Source organism: Pogona vitticeps, chromosome 6 (genome assembly GCF_051106095.1).
Source record: "Pogona vitticeps strain Pit_001003342236 chromosome 6, PviZW2.1, whole genome shotgun sequence".
Classification (NCBI taxonomy): Eukaryota; Metazoa; Chordata; class Lepidosauria; order Squamata; family Agamidae; genus Pogona; species Pogona vitticeps.
Genome location: NC_135788.1, coordinates 69,828,507 through 69,845,647, shown reverse-complemented (window position 1 = coordinate 69,845,647; position 17,141 = coordinate 69,828,507). Strand labels below are relative to the sequence as shown.

Genomic DNA, 17,141 nt, shown 5'->3' with positions numbered 1-17,141 from the left:
GGGATATTTAATGGTCTAAATATTAAATGGTCATAGAGAAATCTGTTCTTGTAATTAACACATGTATGCAAGCTTGTAAGTTTCCTTTCAGGTGGCTGCATTTAGATTGCCAATTGTATGAGCCTGTAATTTCTTTTTTTGTAGGTGGTGATGTGGAATCTGCTAGAACACTAGAAACTCTTACTCAGCGAGTAAAACGGCAAGAGAACTTACTCCATCGATGTAAAGAAACTATTCGTTCTCATAAAGAGCGCTCAGCACAGCTAGCTAATGAAAAAGAGGCACTACAAGAACAACTAGATGAGAGGCTTCAGGAATTAGAGAAAATGAAGGTATGTTAAATTGATAGCTATCAAAAGGTGCCAGCTGTTATATTTACAGACATGTAGATTTGATGTTTTTTTCTAGAAGTCTAAAAAAGTGAGTTTTTAAGAGTCAGTTTTACCTCTAGACATCTAAGCATTTTACAGAAATTTATGTCCCACACAGAAACATCTAGTTTATTTATACTAACAATATTAACATAGATTTGAGTATGTATTTGGTTTTTATTGTAAGCATAGTGGTTGACATGCAAGTTCTGTTCTTCATCTTGAGATTAATTTCAAGAGGAATGGACTATAGTTTCCTCTAAAATTAGCATTCAGAATAGCCAAATGCATATCCTAGAACAGTGGTTTTTAATCTTTGGTCCTCCAGATGTTTTGGAGTTCAGCTCTCCAAATCTATGACAATCTATGATAATTCACTTTGACAACCAAAGATTGGGAATCATCCTAAGAGAGAAGTTTCCCCACAGTTTTATGTGCACCTCGGTCTCCTGTGGGGAGCTTGATCAGGTGGGAGAGTGAAAAAGAGTTACTTCAGGAGAGTCACATTTTTCTAAGTTCATTTTGTCTTTTTTCTTAGGATCTTCATATGGCTGAAAAGACCAAACTGATTACTCAGCTACGTGATGCCAAGAACTTGATAGAACAGTTAGAACAAGATAAAGTAAGCAGTATGATACATTTTAAATTTCCAGTTTGCTTCTCACTCCCGTATGACACCTGTGTGGTCAGCTAAAGCAAGCTCATTTGGGGAAACCTGACCTAGGTACAACTTTAGAGGATCCATTTGCTTTTTCCTGCTGTTTAGTTGCTCCATAAAACACAAACATATTTCAGAGTGTCGGCAGTAACCTCCAGATCCTCTTTCCCCTGTATTTGGTTGTGAATGGTGTATTCATCTAATTCTTGCATAGTATGTCCACTCCTTATTCTAATAAAACAAAGAGGTTTTGATCTTAGTTCAGAATAGTGACTGTATTTTGGTTTTGAGCTGAGCATTCTTACATTTATGTATTCATTCAGTGGGTTTCTGTTGCTTGTGATCACCTCTTTTATAGGGCATGGTAATAGCAGAAACAAAACGGCAAATGCATGAAACACTGGAAATGAAGGAAGAAGAAATTGTCCAGTTGCGTGCCCATATCAAGCAACTTGCTATGCAAAGTGAAGAATTAAAAGAACAGAAAGAAAAGTCTGAAAAAGCTGGTAAGAAAGTTTGATGATTCACTTGTTATTTGAATAAGGAACTCTTTGGCATCTTTTGTTTGCCATTTTGTCAGCAGCCATTATAACAATTCCATTAGCTTTATTTCCATAACATCATTGTGGTGCTCACTAAAAACCTGCAAACCTTCTCTCTTCTGCAGTTGTTCATGTAACAGTAAAAAGAACTGTAATAGAATGACAGGCAAAAATGTACAGCTATCTACTTTACTAAAATTAACATTGTGATGATCAACATTTTCTTTTAATCATGTAATCAGTAGTGGCTAGAGGGCTGTGCAGAAGTAAACTAATGTGTTTTGATTAATGCACTGCAGATGAAAACATGCTGTCTGAGTTTCTTACCTGCTTCAAAACTGAAAGTTCTCTGAACCTGTGACAATTTCTAAAATCAATAGGGATGTCTATCACATAAAAAGCTTAAGAAAAAAGTCATGTGTTGTAAGAAAAAGGCACTTCATGGTTGTAACCAGTGCAATCTGTATGGAAGATTACATCCAATAACACACATGATAGAGAGGTTGACTGTTGGTATGGGATCTGTCCACTGACACTGTCCATTGGAAGTCAGCTTCAGAAAAATGCATTCTCGCCTCCCAACACCAAAGCTGTTTTCTTTCTCCCCCTTCTCTTCACATAATTAATTCAGGTGATATAATGGACTCAAGCTAATACAACCCAAGTTTTCTAACATGTCTGGTTTGCTAACAGTGGCTACAGTCTCCAGTTTACAAAAAACTGCAGGTTTTAATCAGAAAACGTATTAACTGGTGGAGAAAATGTTTGAGGGAAAAGATTATGTATGTTTTCAGATAAGCAAACTGTGATGTGTAGGAGATGCTATTGTCCCTCCAATTGGTTTGGACTCATTGTAGGAGCCTACTCACTCTTCTGAAAGCTAGAGTTTGACTACTTCTGATATTCCAGTGGAAAAGAGGAAAATGCTATTGTGGAGACTCTGGAGGATAAACAAAATAGAATACCAAAATTAGCCTATTAAAGGAAATGTTGATGTGAAATGGTAGGCAATTCTTTCAAAAAGTGACCTCCCCTATTTCATTCTAATGATAAATTGCCCAGAATTCAGTTTGCATAGTTGAATGATGCAAACTGGATGATATCATTATCTGGTGCAAGTAATACTTAAAATTAATCAATAACCTCTTATCACACCCCTATTGAGGTTCTAAGGCTCCCTAGGGTACCATTTTGCCCTGGGAAAGCCTATGGGAGCCTTGGAATGGGAAAGGAGCTTTAATAATGAAAAACCTCAGCGGAGTCACCACCAGCTGTCTAAATCTTGCCTTCAGCAGTCCAGCAGCAATTTTTGACAGTTAAGGGCTCCCCCACCTCCAAAAAGCTTCCCTAGGGCAAAATGGTATCATAGGGATCCTCAGAACCTGAAGGGACGAGATAGAAAGCTTTTAATTAGTTTTAAGTAAATATTACTGGTGCCAGATTGTGACATCATCTGGTTTGTGCCACAAACAGGATTTTTTGTCATTGTATCTACTCTGCATTAGCTTGGATCCAGATTTTTTTTTTTCCATTACTGGGAGCAACTCATGCCTGGAGGTCTGCTCAGGTGATGCTACATTTGCTAATTCCCCTTTTCTTATGCAGCCTCTAAAAGTCTACAATGGAAGAATGAAAATCATTGCTGCTGTTTACTAGCCATTGGATCCAAAGTCTTTTGGGAACAGAAGGAGCCCTTCCTGTTGTGGAAGGCTAAGTTTCAAGCCAACTCTTAGGTTTATATTTATAAATTGCTGACTTACATTTTAGTGAGCTTGTATTTAGCATTGAGATATTTATATTTTATATAATGCACAAGTGCTTCTAACAAGTCTGCTAAAAATTATGAACATAAATTATGAACATATATAGAATATAACTGCAGCAGTTTATATATAAAATTACTACTACAACTCTTCATTTTGTAATATTAAAATCTCACTAAGCATCTTATTTTTGTGCATCCACACATGCCAATAAGTGAATCATGGTGCCTTTCCCAAGCCTTGTATGAACAGGATTGGGGTAAGGGATCTTTTACTTACTTCATTCAATTGCTGCTTGCAGCAAGCTTTAGAAAGTAAATTCTGTGCTTCTCAGGCAATATCAGAAATAAGTGCCTTCATCTCAGTTCAGTCTCTTTGAATATTTGACTCTTTGTTTTATAATTAAAATTGTTGCACATTCATTTATCATCAGTAAATCTTTCACATTACTCCAATATTAAATATTTTTTGTTACAAAACATTGTGAGGGCTGAGCAATGCTTTAACTATAAAAACAGTGATTTTGAAATACTGTAGTTTTTTTAAATATGAGAAGTCTACATTTTCCCTTTTAATACGAGAAGTCTACATTTTTCCAAACCACATAAAAACTCTAAAGTTTACAGATGGGAAACTTTGCATTCAGATATCTATATAAATTAAAAGCAAGTTTAGACTGCTTTAACATAGGACGTTATTTTGGCTTGGTGCTCTGCTTTGTCACAGTTTCACATTCACTTTTTTCATATTTGTTGAAACAGACTAAATGAGTGTCTCTGAATCTGCATTATTTGGCTCCATGATGGTTTCCTCAGCTTTTACCACTAGATGATGCTATTGTTGAAGGGAACAATTAATGTGGCATGAGATACTAAAAAAGAAAGAGGTAGAGATGGCTTTTATTGTGCCAACTCTAGTTGTTTTTTTTAAAAGAAATATTTTTCACAAGCTTGTGAACCACACATGGGTATTTCATCAGGTCAGAACAAAGATATGCATTTGGCTTATAGTTGGTGTTTCAAGTCTCTTTTTTTAGTGAAGTATGTTTAAAAAGGATTGCAAATTAGATACATCTCTCTTTATTACCAATCTGGTGCAGATAGAGAATAAGCTATCATGATCTTACACATACACTTAGAAAAACATGCAAACACCACATCCTGTGGCCCTTATGTGCAAAATACTGATATGTGGCCTATACAAATGGTGTATATGGCCTATGTATCTGACTTTCTCCTTGTCGTGTAAGTTCATATGGCAGAGTTCTGCAACTTCATAGTGCCCTAATGTCAGAAAGAATGAGAAATATGATACATTTTTTCTGTACTTGGATGAGCCTAGAGCAGTGGTGGTGAACCTCTTTGGGCTCACGTGCCCAAAATGGGGAAAAAACAAAACAAAAAACAGCAGTGGTGGAAGACCTGGACCCGGATGTGGTGGCGGAAGGGGAAATCCCGGTTGTTTCGGATCCTCCTGAGGTCTGGCTGCGCAGGGGGAATAGCGATCTGGCGACCTATGGGTTGCGTGCCAGCAGAAAGGGCTCCGCGTGCCAGCTGTGGCATGCATGCCATAGGTTCGCCATCGCTGGCCTAGACCTATGTCATCAACAGGCAAAAGTCAGCTGATTTTCCCTAAACCAATTTTGTTTTGTTGTCACATGGCGATAAAACAAGAGTTTTCATATATAAAACCACAGTATCATACTATATTTTCGTTTAAGTCACCTATACCTGATGGAGAACCTGTGCGCTCAACTTGTGTTTGAAAGCTTGATGACTTGCTATAAAAAAGAGTTGGATCAGTAAAAGATACTATCCTTATGTATTTGATTACATCATATACAGCACCATCTATGTGAAACTTCAGAATAAGATATGGACAATATATGTAAAATTTAAAAGTTTCAGTGAAATCCAGCTATACTGTCTTCCTGATCACACACTCTTAAATACGACAGTCCTAATTTTCCTGAGTAGCAGATAAAGTGGTAAGCTTTTGTTCTAACCTGTACCACTTCAGACTACAGATGGGGGCAGTCAATGACTTTTTTTAAAACTAAAGCAATGCTGCATTCTGTTGGCGAGGTCTAGAGTGCCATTTGGAATCAGTGTATTCTGGAGCAGCTATGTGAGTCTCTGTCTCCTGTCTGAATTAGTGCGCTGTTGAACAAGCTTTAATGCTTAATGTGCTGCTGGCAAACATTTTACTTTAGGAAGGCATTTGCCTTAGTCCCTTACTTAAGACACATTCCTGTTTGTCCGAGGATGGTGAAGACTGGAGTACTATCAGGTCAGCATAACTGTACAGTACTTTTTTACAGATAGCCCCACTACAGTAGTTCTCTACTCTTCACTGCAGTGAAAACTGCAGAGTCCCCATTCTGCCTTGCACTGGAAACTGGACCTGTTTTAAAGCATCTGATACTTGGACACGTCTATGCTAGTGGGGGGAAGGGGGGAAAACACATGTTTCCAGTATTGTTTTTAATAAATTATTTTCTTGCTGGCACACATCCCTTGCATTAGAATTAGCTATCTTGGATAGAAGTGTTGTGTTTTGCTTATATGTTAGACTGCCTGAGATGCATAAAATTTGACTTTTTGAGACCAGAATGTGTTTCTGTGAAGTGCTGCTTCGTGTTTTTCATGCTGCTTTTCTGCAACTATTTTTCTTTCTGCATGCTTAGCTTTCTTCCTGGTGTTGTGAGCTTGTAAATATTGTAATGCAACTGCATGTAGTTGGGTTACTCCATTTGTGTAATCATAGTATATGTTGGAAATGTTTCTGATTTTTCCAGTTGTGTAATTTTTTTGCCTATTTTATATCTCCAAATGCCTTAAGAAAAAAAGAAAGAAAAAGAACTGCAGAATTCTAAATTTAACTATTTGGATGCTAGTCTTTGACTTATGGACTCCAATCTATAGTAGTGTGAACTTTTCTCCTTGTTCAGGGCTTCAGGGCAAAAGTACTCATTCCACAGGGTTGCCACCATACAGCATGCTTATGCTGAGTTGTCCTTCTGTCCCCATAAAATTTTGCACTCTTAACAACATTCTGAAAACATGAGAACATTATGCTGCCTAGGAAAAGGCAAAATATAGCTGAGCAGTTTAGGTATCTGGCTGTGGAGCCAAAGGTTGGAAGTACAATTCCCCACTGTGCCTCCTTTACAGCGGCTGGATTTGATGATCCATAGGGTGATTGCCAGCTCTGCTGTTATAAGATGATGATGATGATTATTATTATTACTATTATTGTTATTGTTGTTGTTATTATTGTTGTTGTTATTATTGTTGTTATTATTGTTGTTATTATTATTATTATTATTATTATTATTATTATTATTATTATTATTATTATTATTATTATTATTATTATTATTATTATTATTATTATTATTATTATTATTATTATTATACTGTGTCATAATAGCAACTGAGTGTATCATTATGGTACAGTTAAAAGGGGACAGGTACTTGATTTTGTGTTGATGTTGGCAGGGCTATATTTTAAATACACCATGTTGGAACTTCTGGAAATATTTTTTTTTCTATAGCACTGCTTTCTGCTAGTTTATCAATGGGAGTATTATCTCCTGTACGTACACCTGATTTCTGAGTGAACAGGTATTGAATTGCACTAGAAGGCACACATTTAGGACCATATCTCAGGTCTAAATTTTTTCAATAGATCCCTCAAAAGGAGAGTCTACTGCAGATACAGAAAAGGTGACCATATGGGACCAAACAGGACATTAATTAATTAATTAATTAATTAATTAATTAATTAATTAATTAATTAATTAATTAATTAATTAATTAATTAATTAATTAATTAATTAATTAATTATGCTTTTATACCACACAATCTGGCCTGGGGCCACACTGGGTGTGTACAACAGAGGACAAAACATATATTTTGTGACAGTCTGAAAGATCTCCATTTTAAAAATGCAGGGGAAAATTGTATGGGTCAAAAAAGCCCTATTTCTGCTTCTGGATGTCTCGTAAGCTCTCCCCTCCCATTCCCTTTCAGTATTTCCTGTTTTCATTTTTTTCAGGGGTCACAAATAGCCATTTGGAGGCTTGATGCAATCCACACTGGGGCTTAGGGCAAAAACATTCCCTCCGTACCCGTCAAAATTGCCCATTTCTCATCTACTGCATCATTTTTTAATTGAATTGCCTACATAGAAGATCTTCATTGTAGAAGGATTTAATGTTACTGTATATGTGTTAAAGACTGTTTAAACGTCCTCTCATGCAGTAATATCCTTTTCAAAAAGCACAGTTTTTTTCTGTGGAAGTGAAACAGAAGAGTCACTGCATGATGATTTACTCTGCCAATAATGGAAAGATATGTTTGGTCCTTGATAATTCCCCCCCCCCGATATTTTTAATTTTAGTATCGATACATTATTTCAAGATTATGAATAGACATGGGGGTGTTCATATTCGTATACGAATACCCACATACAGGTGGAGATATCGAGGGTCTCATCCTTCCGCTGCTACCATGGGCTCTGCACTCCCTTCCTATCATTCTGGAGCTAGCCCTTCCTGGCAGGAGGTGGGACGATGAGCCTCTCTGCCAGGTTGAAGAGTGGCTTGCAGACAGGGCGCTCCAGAGTGATAAGAAGGGAGCATGATGCCCACAGCAGCAGCAGAAGGGTGAGTGGACAGTCCAGCCCCAGGGAGGCGGATCCTCGTTATCTCCACCTATGCGAGTCTGTTCGTATACAAATACGAATACCCCCATCTCTAATTAGGAAAAACAACAATGGAGTTGGAAGGGGCCCCCATAGGGCCATCAAGTCCAATCCCCTGCTCAGTTCAGGAATCCAAACTAAAATGTCTGACAGATGGTTGTCTAATTTTCTCTTGAATGCCTCCAGAATTAGAATGCTCATCACCTTCCACAGTATTTGGATTGATTATCATAATGCTATAACAGGATTGCTCCAACTACCGGACAATTGCACTCATCTCACACGCCAGCAAGGTTATGCTCAAAATCATACAAGGTAGGCTTCAGCAGTATGTGGACCGAGAACTCCCAGAAGTACAAGCGGGATTCCGAAGGGGCAGAGGAACTCGAGACCAAATTGCCAACATGCGCTGGATTATGGAGAAAGCCAGAGAGTTCCAGAAAAACATCTACTTCTGCTTCATTGACTATGCAAAAGCCTTTGACTGTGTGGACCACAGCAAACTATGGCAAGTCCTAAAAGAAATGGGTGTGCCTGACCACCTTATCCATCTCCTGAGAAACCTATATGTGGGACAGGAAGCAACAGTTAGAACTGGATATGGAACAACGGATTGGTTCAAAATTGGGAAAGGAGTACGACAAGGCTGTATATTGTCACCCTGCTTATTTAACTTATATGCAGAATACATCATGCGGAAGGCTGGACTGGAGGAATCCCAAGCTGGAATTAAGATTGCAGGAAGAAATATCAACAACCTCCGATATGCAGATGATACCACTCTGATGGCGGAAAGTGAGGAGGAACTAAAGAACCTTGTAATGAGGGTGAAAGATGAGAGTGCAAAAAACGGTCTGAAACTCAACATCAAAAAAACTAAGATCATGGCCACTGGTCCCATCACCTCCTGGGAAATAGAAGGGGAAGATATGGAGGCAGTGACAGATTTTACTTTCTTGGGCTCCATGATCATTGCAGATGGAGACAGCAGCCCCGAAATTAAAAGACGCCTGCTTCTTGGGAGGAAAGCGATGACAAACCTTGACAGCATCTTAAAAAGCAGAGACATCACCTTGCCAACAAAAGTCCGAATAGTCAAAGCTATGGTTTTTCCTGTAGTGTTGTATGGAAGTGAGAGCTGGACCATAAAGAAAGCTGACCGCCGAATAATTGATGCCTTTGAATTGTGGTGCTGGAGGAGACTCTTGAGAGTTCCCTGGACTGCAAAGAGAACAAACCTATCAATTCTAAAGGAAATCAACTCCGAGTCCTCATTGGAAGAACAGATCCTGAAGCTGAGGCTCCAGTACTTTGGCCATCTCATGAGAAGAGAAGACTCCTTGGAAAAGACTTTGATGTTGGGAAAGTGTGAAGGCAAGAGGAGAAGGGGACGACCGAGGATGAGATGGTTGGACAGTGTCATCGAAGCAACCAACATGAATTTGACACAACTCCGGGAGGCGGTGGAAGATAGGAGGGCCTGGCATGCTCTGGTCCATGGGGTCACGAAGAGTCGGACACGACTAAACGACTGAACAAACAAATATAACAGGAAATTATTCTTGATAATTCAGCTGAAACCTGGCGGGCATCTCAGGCCATTATTGCATGTCATGCATTCTGGAATGATTTAAAAGAGATCCTGCCCTTCTTCTGTATGACAGACTTTCAAGTATTTGAAGAATGCTATCAAATCTCTTTAGCCTTCTTTTCTTAAAGCTGAACATACGCAGTTCCTCCAGTTGTTCCTCATATGGCTTGGTTATCAGTCTCCTGATCCATAGCAGCTTGTGATCCATAGCATCTCCAAGATTCTTTTCACATTGATGATTTACACTTGTAATTCATTGAAATAATTTATATTTCGTTTATCTCTTTAAATTAGTTAACAGTTCTGTTTTAAAAATTCATTAAAATAGCATAAAAAACCCCAAAGGCTAACAAACTGACAGCTCACTGTCCTCAGGTTGCTACCGTAATTATGCACGTTCAGGCCAAATACACATTGAAGCAGCATTGTTTTGATCTTTTTGTAAAAATAAAAATTACAGATATTAATTTAGAGTTCTAGTAAAAATTTAAAAAACATTATAGTCATTTGGCAGCGTTTACTTCCATTCAATTTCTTATGGAATGAAGCTGCTGTTATATAAGAATTCTGGCATTCCAGACATTCTTCACTTACTGACTCTTGAGAATTGCTATTGCTAACCAAGTACTGTATTAGATTGAATTTAATTGCTGGTCATTGTTCTTTCCAATACAGTATTCATATTTAGTTTAGGTAGTTTAGCTGAGATTTTGAATGTTGACATTGAAGGAGAAGAGTAACTTAGTTCATTGATTTTTGAATTGTATTTTCAACATGGAAATAAATGCCAGTGTTTCCAGGTTGATGTCTTGATTTGCTTTTAGGTGGTTATTTTAGTGAGAACATGGCATACATATCAGAGAATTTGTTTCTGCCTTGAACTTTAGCCATATTTGATACATACATATGGCATTTTCTGTTTGCTTTGCTTTTCCACAGCATTTGAAGAGCTTGAGAAGGCTCTCAGCACAGCCCAGAAGACTGAAGAAGCACGCAAGAAACTGCAAGCAGAAATGGATGAAAAGATAATGGCTGTAGAAAAAGCCAGTGAGGAAGAGCGTGTAAACCTTCAGCAGGAATTAACAAGGGTGAAGCAAGAGGTGGTTAATATTATGAAGGTAAGCGCTCCATAATAATAACTTAATATGATGTTACAATATATCATGTTAATGCAAGCAAAACTCAGCTTTGATGTGTATGTTTATGTGCTTGAGTAGTGTCATGATGGAAAGAATTATGTTAATTCAGTTAGATGTCAGCCTTTATATTGCTTAACCAGCATCTTGGTTAATTACACAAGAATCTATCTGCTTGCTTTGTTTCAAAACTTTGTTTGAATATGAATTATTTAAATCTATGTAAATGAAGATTCTAAGTACACAAGACTATACCCTTTTGTGAGAAAATGTCTGGAAAAGCATGTACAAGAACTAAAACCAACACAGAATGAAGTTTGCTTAATCCCTTGGTATAATCCAGCATACTTTGGAGTAAATCCTAGTGAATTAAATTTGATTTACGTATTTCTGAATATGCAAGATTGTGCTGTAAGGGCATATTAAGAATTTCATGGGAAGACTTTAACCATTCACAATGTATCTTGTATGTGTCAACTTGGAAGTAAGCTCTGAAGGTCAGCAAGAGTGATTCCTAAGTAACTGTAGAAGACTACATTCTTGATCATCTATCATGCAAGAAAGCAGTACGTTAGGACCATACTTTGTACAGTTAAAGAAGAAGCAGTGAAATTAGTTTGATGTAGACTCATTGGAAATAAATTATTGTCCTATTAAGCATTATTAAATCTGGATCTATCCTACTATGTTTGGGAACATTTTCTTTCTTTAACTTGAACTTCTGTTTTATCAATGAGACAATCATACCTGTTTCTTGGGGAGATTCTGATTTGCGTCTTTACATTTTTAGAAATCTTCAGAAGAACGAGTTATTGAGCTGGAAAACCTGCATAAAAGTGAACTGTCTAGGAAAGAACAAGTGTTTAGTGATAGGTTACAAGCTCAAGATCAGGCATTCCAGGAAGAAATGAAAGCAGCTCTTGTAAGTATGTTTAACAACTAAAGCAGATATATTTGGTGTGTATACGTTTGGTGCATGTGCACTTTCATGTTTCTGAAGGTGAACAAATCAGACCATGAAAGGAAGAATCTGGTGTACTTGTTATTGTGACTTATATGCATACAGGACCCCTTCATGGATTGCTGCCTTTTCGTGGCAAAGGGGCTTGAATAATTCAGAGAAGCTCTGGGCTATGCCATGCAGGGACACCCAAGACGGAGAGGTCATAGTGGAGAGTTCTGATTAGACACGATCCACCTGGAGCAGGAAGAGGCAAGCCACTCCAGTATTTTTGCAAAGAAAACTCCATGAACAGAAACAAAAGACTGAGAGATGTGACACTGGAAGATGAGCCCCTCAGGTTGGAAGGCATCCAACATGCTACTGAGGAAGAGTGGAGGACAAGTACAAGTAGCTCCAGAGCTAATGAAGTGGTTAGGCCAAAGCCAAAAGGACACTCAGCTGTGGACGCGCCTGGAAGTAAAATATAGTCCGATGCTGCATAGAAACCTGGAATGTAAGATCTATGAACCTTAGTAAGCTGGATGTGGTCAAACAGGAGATGGCAAGAATAAACATTGACATCCTACGCATCAGTGAACTAAAATGGACAGGAATGGGCGACTTCAATTCAAACGATTATCATATCTACTATTGTGGGCAAGAATCCTGTAGAAGAAATGGAGTAGCCCTCATAGTCAACAAAAAAGTGGGAAAAGCTGTACTGGGGTACAATCTCAAAAAATGATAGAATGATTTCAGTAAAAATCCAAGGCAGACCTTTCAACATCACAGTAAAATATGAATGTTAATCATGAGGGCTGGGGAAGGAATGGGAAACAGGCATTTGTTATACCACTGAGAATTCTGCCCACGGTAGGGTCCACTTGACATTATAAACCCTCATCTCCCACGGGCGGGGGAACCCTTCACTTGAAAACAAAACATTATGGTTGAAGCTGCATCCCACACACACATTACAGAAAATCAGACCATAGGTCAACACCCCCTCCTCTGTCAAAACATGGGCACATTGAGGCATGCTTCCAACTCAAGTAAGCATGCCATCAAAATCACACTAGCCTCATAGTCAACAAAAGAGTGGGAAAAGCTGTAATGGGATATAATCTTAAAAATGAGAGAATGATGTCAATACAAATCCAAGGCAGACCTTCCAACATCACAGTAATCCAAGTTTATGCACCAACCACCGATGCGGAAAAGGCTGAAATTGACCAATTCTATGAAGACTTACAAAACCTTCTAGAACTGACACCAAAGAAAGATGTTCTTCTCATTATAGGGGACTGGAATGCTAAAGCAGGGAGTCAAGAGATAAAAGGAACAACAGGTAAGTTTGGCCTTGGAGTTCAAAACGAAGCAGGGCAAAGGCAGTAGAGTTTTGTCAAGAGAACAAACTGGTCAAAACTCTTTTCCAACAACACAAGAGACCACTCTATACATGGACATAATTAGATGGGCAATACCGAAACCAGATTGATTATATTCTCTACAGCCAAAGATGGAGAAGCTCTATACAGTCAGAAAAAACAAGACCTGGAGCTGATTGTGGCTCTGATCCTCAGCTTCTCATAGCAAAATTCAAGCTTAAACTGAAGTGAGTAGGAAAAACCACCGGACTAGTCAGGTATAATCTAAACCAAATCCCTTATGAATACATAGTGGAAGTGAAGAACCGATTTAAGGAACTAGATTTGGTGGACAGAGTGTCTGAAAACTATGGCTGGAGGCTCGTAGCATTGTACAGGAGGCAGCAACAAAAACCATCCCAAAGAAAAGGAAATGCAAGAAAGCAGAGCGGCTGTCCAACAAGGCCTTACAAATAGCAGGGAAGAGCAGGGAAACAAAATGCAAGGGAGATAGGGAAAGTTACAGAAAATGGAATGCAGACTTCCAAAGAATAGCAAGGAGAGACAAGAGGGCCTTCTTCAATGAACATTGGAAAGAAAAAGAGGAAAATAATAGAAAGGGAAAAACCAGAGATCTGTTCAAGAAAATTAAAGGAACATTTTGTGCAAAGATTGATATGATAAAGAACAAAAATGGTAGGGACCTAACAGATGCAGAGGACATCAAGAAGAGTTGGCAAGAATACACAGAGGAATTATACAGAAAGATCTGGATGCCCCAGACCACTCAGATAGTGTGGTTGCTGATCTCGAGCCAGACATCCTGGAGAGTGAAGTCAAGTAGGCCTTAGAAAGCATGGCTAACAACAAGGGCAGTGGAGGTGATGGCATTCTGTTGAACTATTTAAAATCTTAAAATATGATGCTGTTAAGGTGCTATACTCAATATGCCAGCAAATTCAGAAAACTCAGCAGTGACCAGAGGATTGGAAAAAGATCAGTCTAAATCCCAATCCCAAAGAAGGGCAGTGCCAAAGAATGCTCCAACTAACGTACAATTGCACTCATTTCACACGCTAGCAAGTTTATGCTCAAAATCCTACAAGGTAGGCTTCAGCAGTATGTGGACCGAGAATTCCCAGAAGTACAAGCTGGATTCCGAAGGGGCAGAGGAAACAGAGACCAAATTGCTAACATGCGCTGGATTATGGAGAAAGCCACAGAGTTCCAGAAAAACATCTACTTTTGCTTTATTGACTATGCAAAAGCCTTTGACTGTGTGGACCACAACAAACTATGGCAAGTTCTTAAAGAAATAGGTGTGCCTGACCACCTTATCTACCACCTGAGAAATCTATATATGGAACAGGAAGCAACAGTTAGAACTGGATATGGAACAACCGATTGGTTCAAAATTGGGAAAGGAGTACGATAAGGCTATATATTGTCTGTCTGCTTATTTGCAAAATACATCATGCGAAAGGGTGGACTGGAGGAATCCCAAACTGGAATTGCCGGAAGAAATATCAACAACCTCAGATATGCAGAAGATACCACTCTGTGTTTTTTAAAAACTCAGATATCATCAAATTAAAAAGCCCCAAACAATAAAAAAACAGTTTTAGCAAGATACATTGTGTCTCCTTGGGGAATAAATTATGCAAATAGGTTGCCACAACTGAGAAAGTAATTATGGAGGTTACAGACACCATAAGTGCAAGCATTGATAGATGCCAGTTTTATCATAAAACTTATAGGTACCAACAAATTCAGTGTCAGTGGTCATCCCTATTTCTTATGGCACTGAATTCCGTACAGTGGGGTCTTGACTTGAGAACTTAATCCGTATTGGAAGGCGGTTCTCAAGTCAAAAAGTTTGCAGGTCAAATCTGCATTTCCCATAGGAATGCATTGAAAACCATTTGATCCGTATCTGCTCTTTTCTGTCCATAGAAACTAATGGGAAGCTGCTATTCCGCCTTCGAGCACTAGAGGGGGATATTTTGTTTCTTTTTTTCTTAGGTCAAGAAAGGTTCAGGGAAGGCAGGGAAAATACAGTCCAGGCAGTACAGTACCAGGCAGTCTGAAGACTGTCTCCCAATCCACTCTCTAAATGCTGGGAGGAGTGAGGAAGCAGACAGGCACCCTTTTCACTGGCCAACAGTTAACTGAAAGTTCAAATTTTGCACTTTCCCTGCCTCCCACGTGGTTTTTTTTTCAGTTTGTAACTCAAATCTAAGTATGTAGGTCAAGTCAATATTTTCCTATGAGAGTGGTTCTTAAGTCAAAATGTTCTTAACTCGAGCCGTTCTTAAGTCAAGACCCCACTGCATTTTGACCATGCATTATTTGATGAGGCATTTTTTAAAAGCTGTTCTGAATTTCACAACATTTGGTGGATGAGTTCAGATTCTAATATTATGGGAGACAGACAGAACTCTGTTTATTTTTCCTTCTTTCACATACACTTTTTAAAACCTCTGTCATGCCTTTGGTTAAGTTTTTTAAATTCTTCAGTACCTCGGTAATTGGAGTTGCATTTTTAATTCATTTTTTCTAGGACTATAATATCCTTTTTGAGGAGCACTGAACAGAACTGTGTAGAACAACTCAAATGTGATCACATCACAAATTTGTATAAGGACAGAATTCTATTGTCAGTTTTATTTTCAGTTCTTTGTATGCACAACATGAAAGATGTTTCTTCCATATAATTTTTTCACAATCATTTTTTGTTCTAAGCGTGCTGAGTAGTTTGGTCTTATCAGCAAATGTGGATCCTTTGGAACATACTACAGGCCACAGTTCTCCATAAAGGTAGATGGGGGATCCTGCTCTTTAAATCTCTGAGAACTGATAATTTATTTCTAGTCTCTTCTTTCTTTTAACCAGTATTCTCTTTTTACTAAGATTGTTCAGGAGTCTTTGGTGAGGATTTATTTTTTCACTGAGCAATAATTCTTGACACAGGAAAAATGTCAGAGTGAACATCAACACATTATGCAAGAAAAGGAACAACAAGCCTCGTTAGCCTTAGAAGAACTGGAATTGCAGAAAAGTGCAGTTCAGTTGGAATGCGACAAAAAACTTGAAAATATGCGACAAGAAGTAGAGACTTTCAAAACTGTGAGTAAAAGATGTGGAAATTACTTGTTTGTTTTTTTACTTTATAAAAAATGTAAACTCATGTAACATTTCCATGCCTTTTCCCATTTTCCTTAATAGTCAAGGAAGCACAATATGGGAGGTGATGTGACTATCATCCTTTTATTAAGGTTCAGTTACATTGTTGAGGAAACAGTGGAAATAGTTTCTGTTTTTTCATGTAGTGAAGGAGGAAATTTTTACTACAGGTTGTCTTTGTCACTTGCTTTACCTGGCAAGAGGTTTAAACCAATTCAGGTTGATACTGGGCACCACCTGAGAGGGCAACCCTGAGTGACCAGTTTACTGCCTATCTTTACTTTTGTCAGATTGGTTTTTTTGTCTCTACAGAGCGTTGCTGCTTCTGTTGACATTTCTCATTATCATCTGTCAGCAGATTCACTGCTGCTGTGGTGACAATGGTGTCTGACTTCTGACCAGAGTAGCAGGAGTGACTCAGACTCCCCCGCTAACTCTCATGGTCAAGTGACTCCTGCTGGATACAGGCAGGCCCTTCTCAACACTTATTCACTAGCTCTCTCCCAGTACAGTATTGGTGATGTAAGGAGGCTGCAGCTGTTTCAGAGGTGAATACTTGGGGGATTGGAGCTCCAGATTCCCATCCACTGATTATAGACAGACATGTCCTCCACCCTGAGTATTACAGATGGTAGTTGTTCTGGGCATTGAGACCTACATTGATGCCAGCCTCAGGGGTTGGGGAGCAGACCTACACTTTCACTTAGCATTGGGCGTATGCTTACAAGAAAATTTAACACACCATGTAAGCAAGTCAGAGGGTAATTCTACTCGAATTGCTGCTTTTCTCTCAATGTAATACATGAAAGAGCAGTGGTTTGCACATCAACAATATGACAACATATAATTGTGTGCCATCAAGTCAGTTCTGATTTACGG

At 38.6% G+C, this 17,141-nt stretch overlaps 1 protein-coding gene across 13 annotated transcripts in view; it reads left to right on the top strand.

Moving 5' to 3' along the window:
* GOLGA4 (golgin A4) overlaps nt 1-17,141 on the top strand; it is a 104,522-nt gene that overhangs the window by 37,216 nt on the left and 50,165 nt on the right. For all 13 annotated transcript variants that reach the window (XR_013537394.1, XR_013537395.1, XR_013537396.1 and 10 more), the window contains 6 exons: nt 145-332; nt 910-993; nt 1,388-1,535; nt 10,573-10,751; nt 11,560-11,691; nt 16,050-16,205. Coding sequence is in view for 5 of the 13 variants with exons in the window: in XM_020803412.3 (XP_020659071.3) it covers nt 145-332; nt 910-993; nt 1,388-1,535; nt 10,573-10,751; nt 11,560-11,691; nt 16,050-16,205 (887 nt within the window). In the remaining 8 variants the exon portion in view is untranslated. The remainder of the gene's footprint in view (nt 1-144; nt 333-909; nt 994-1,387; nt 1,536-10,572; nt 10,752-11,559; nt 11,692-16,049; nt 16,206-17,141) is intronic.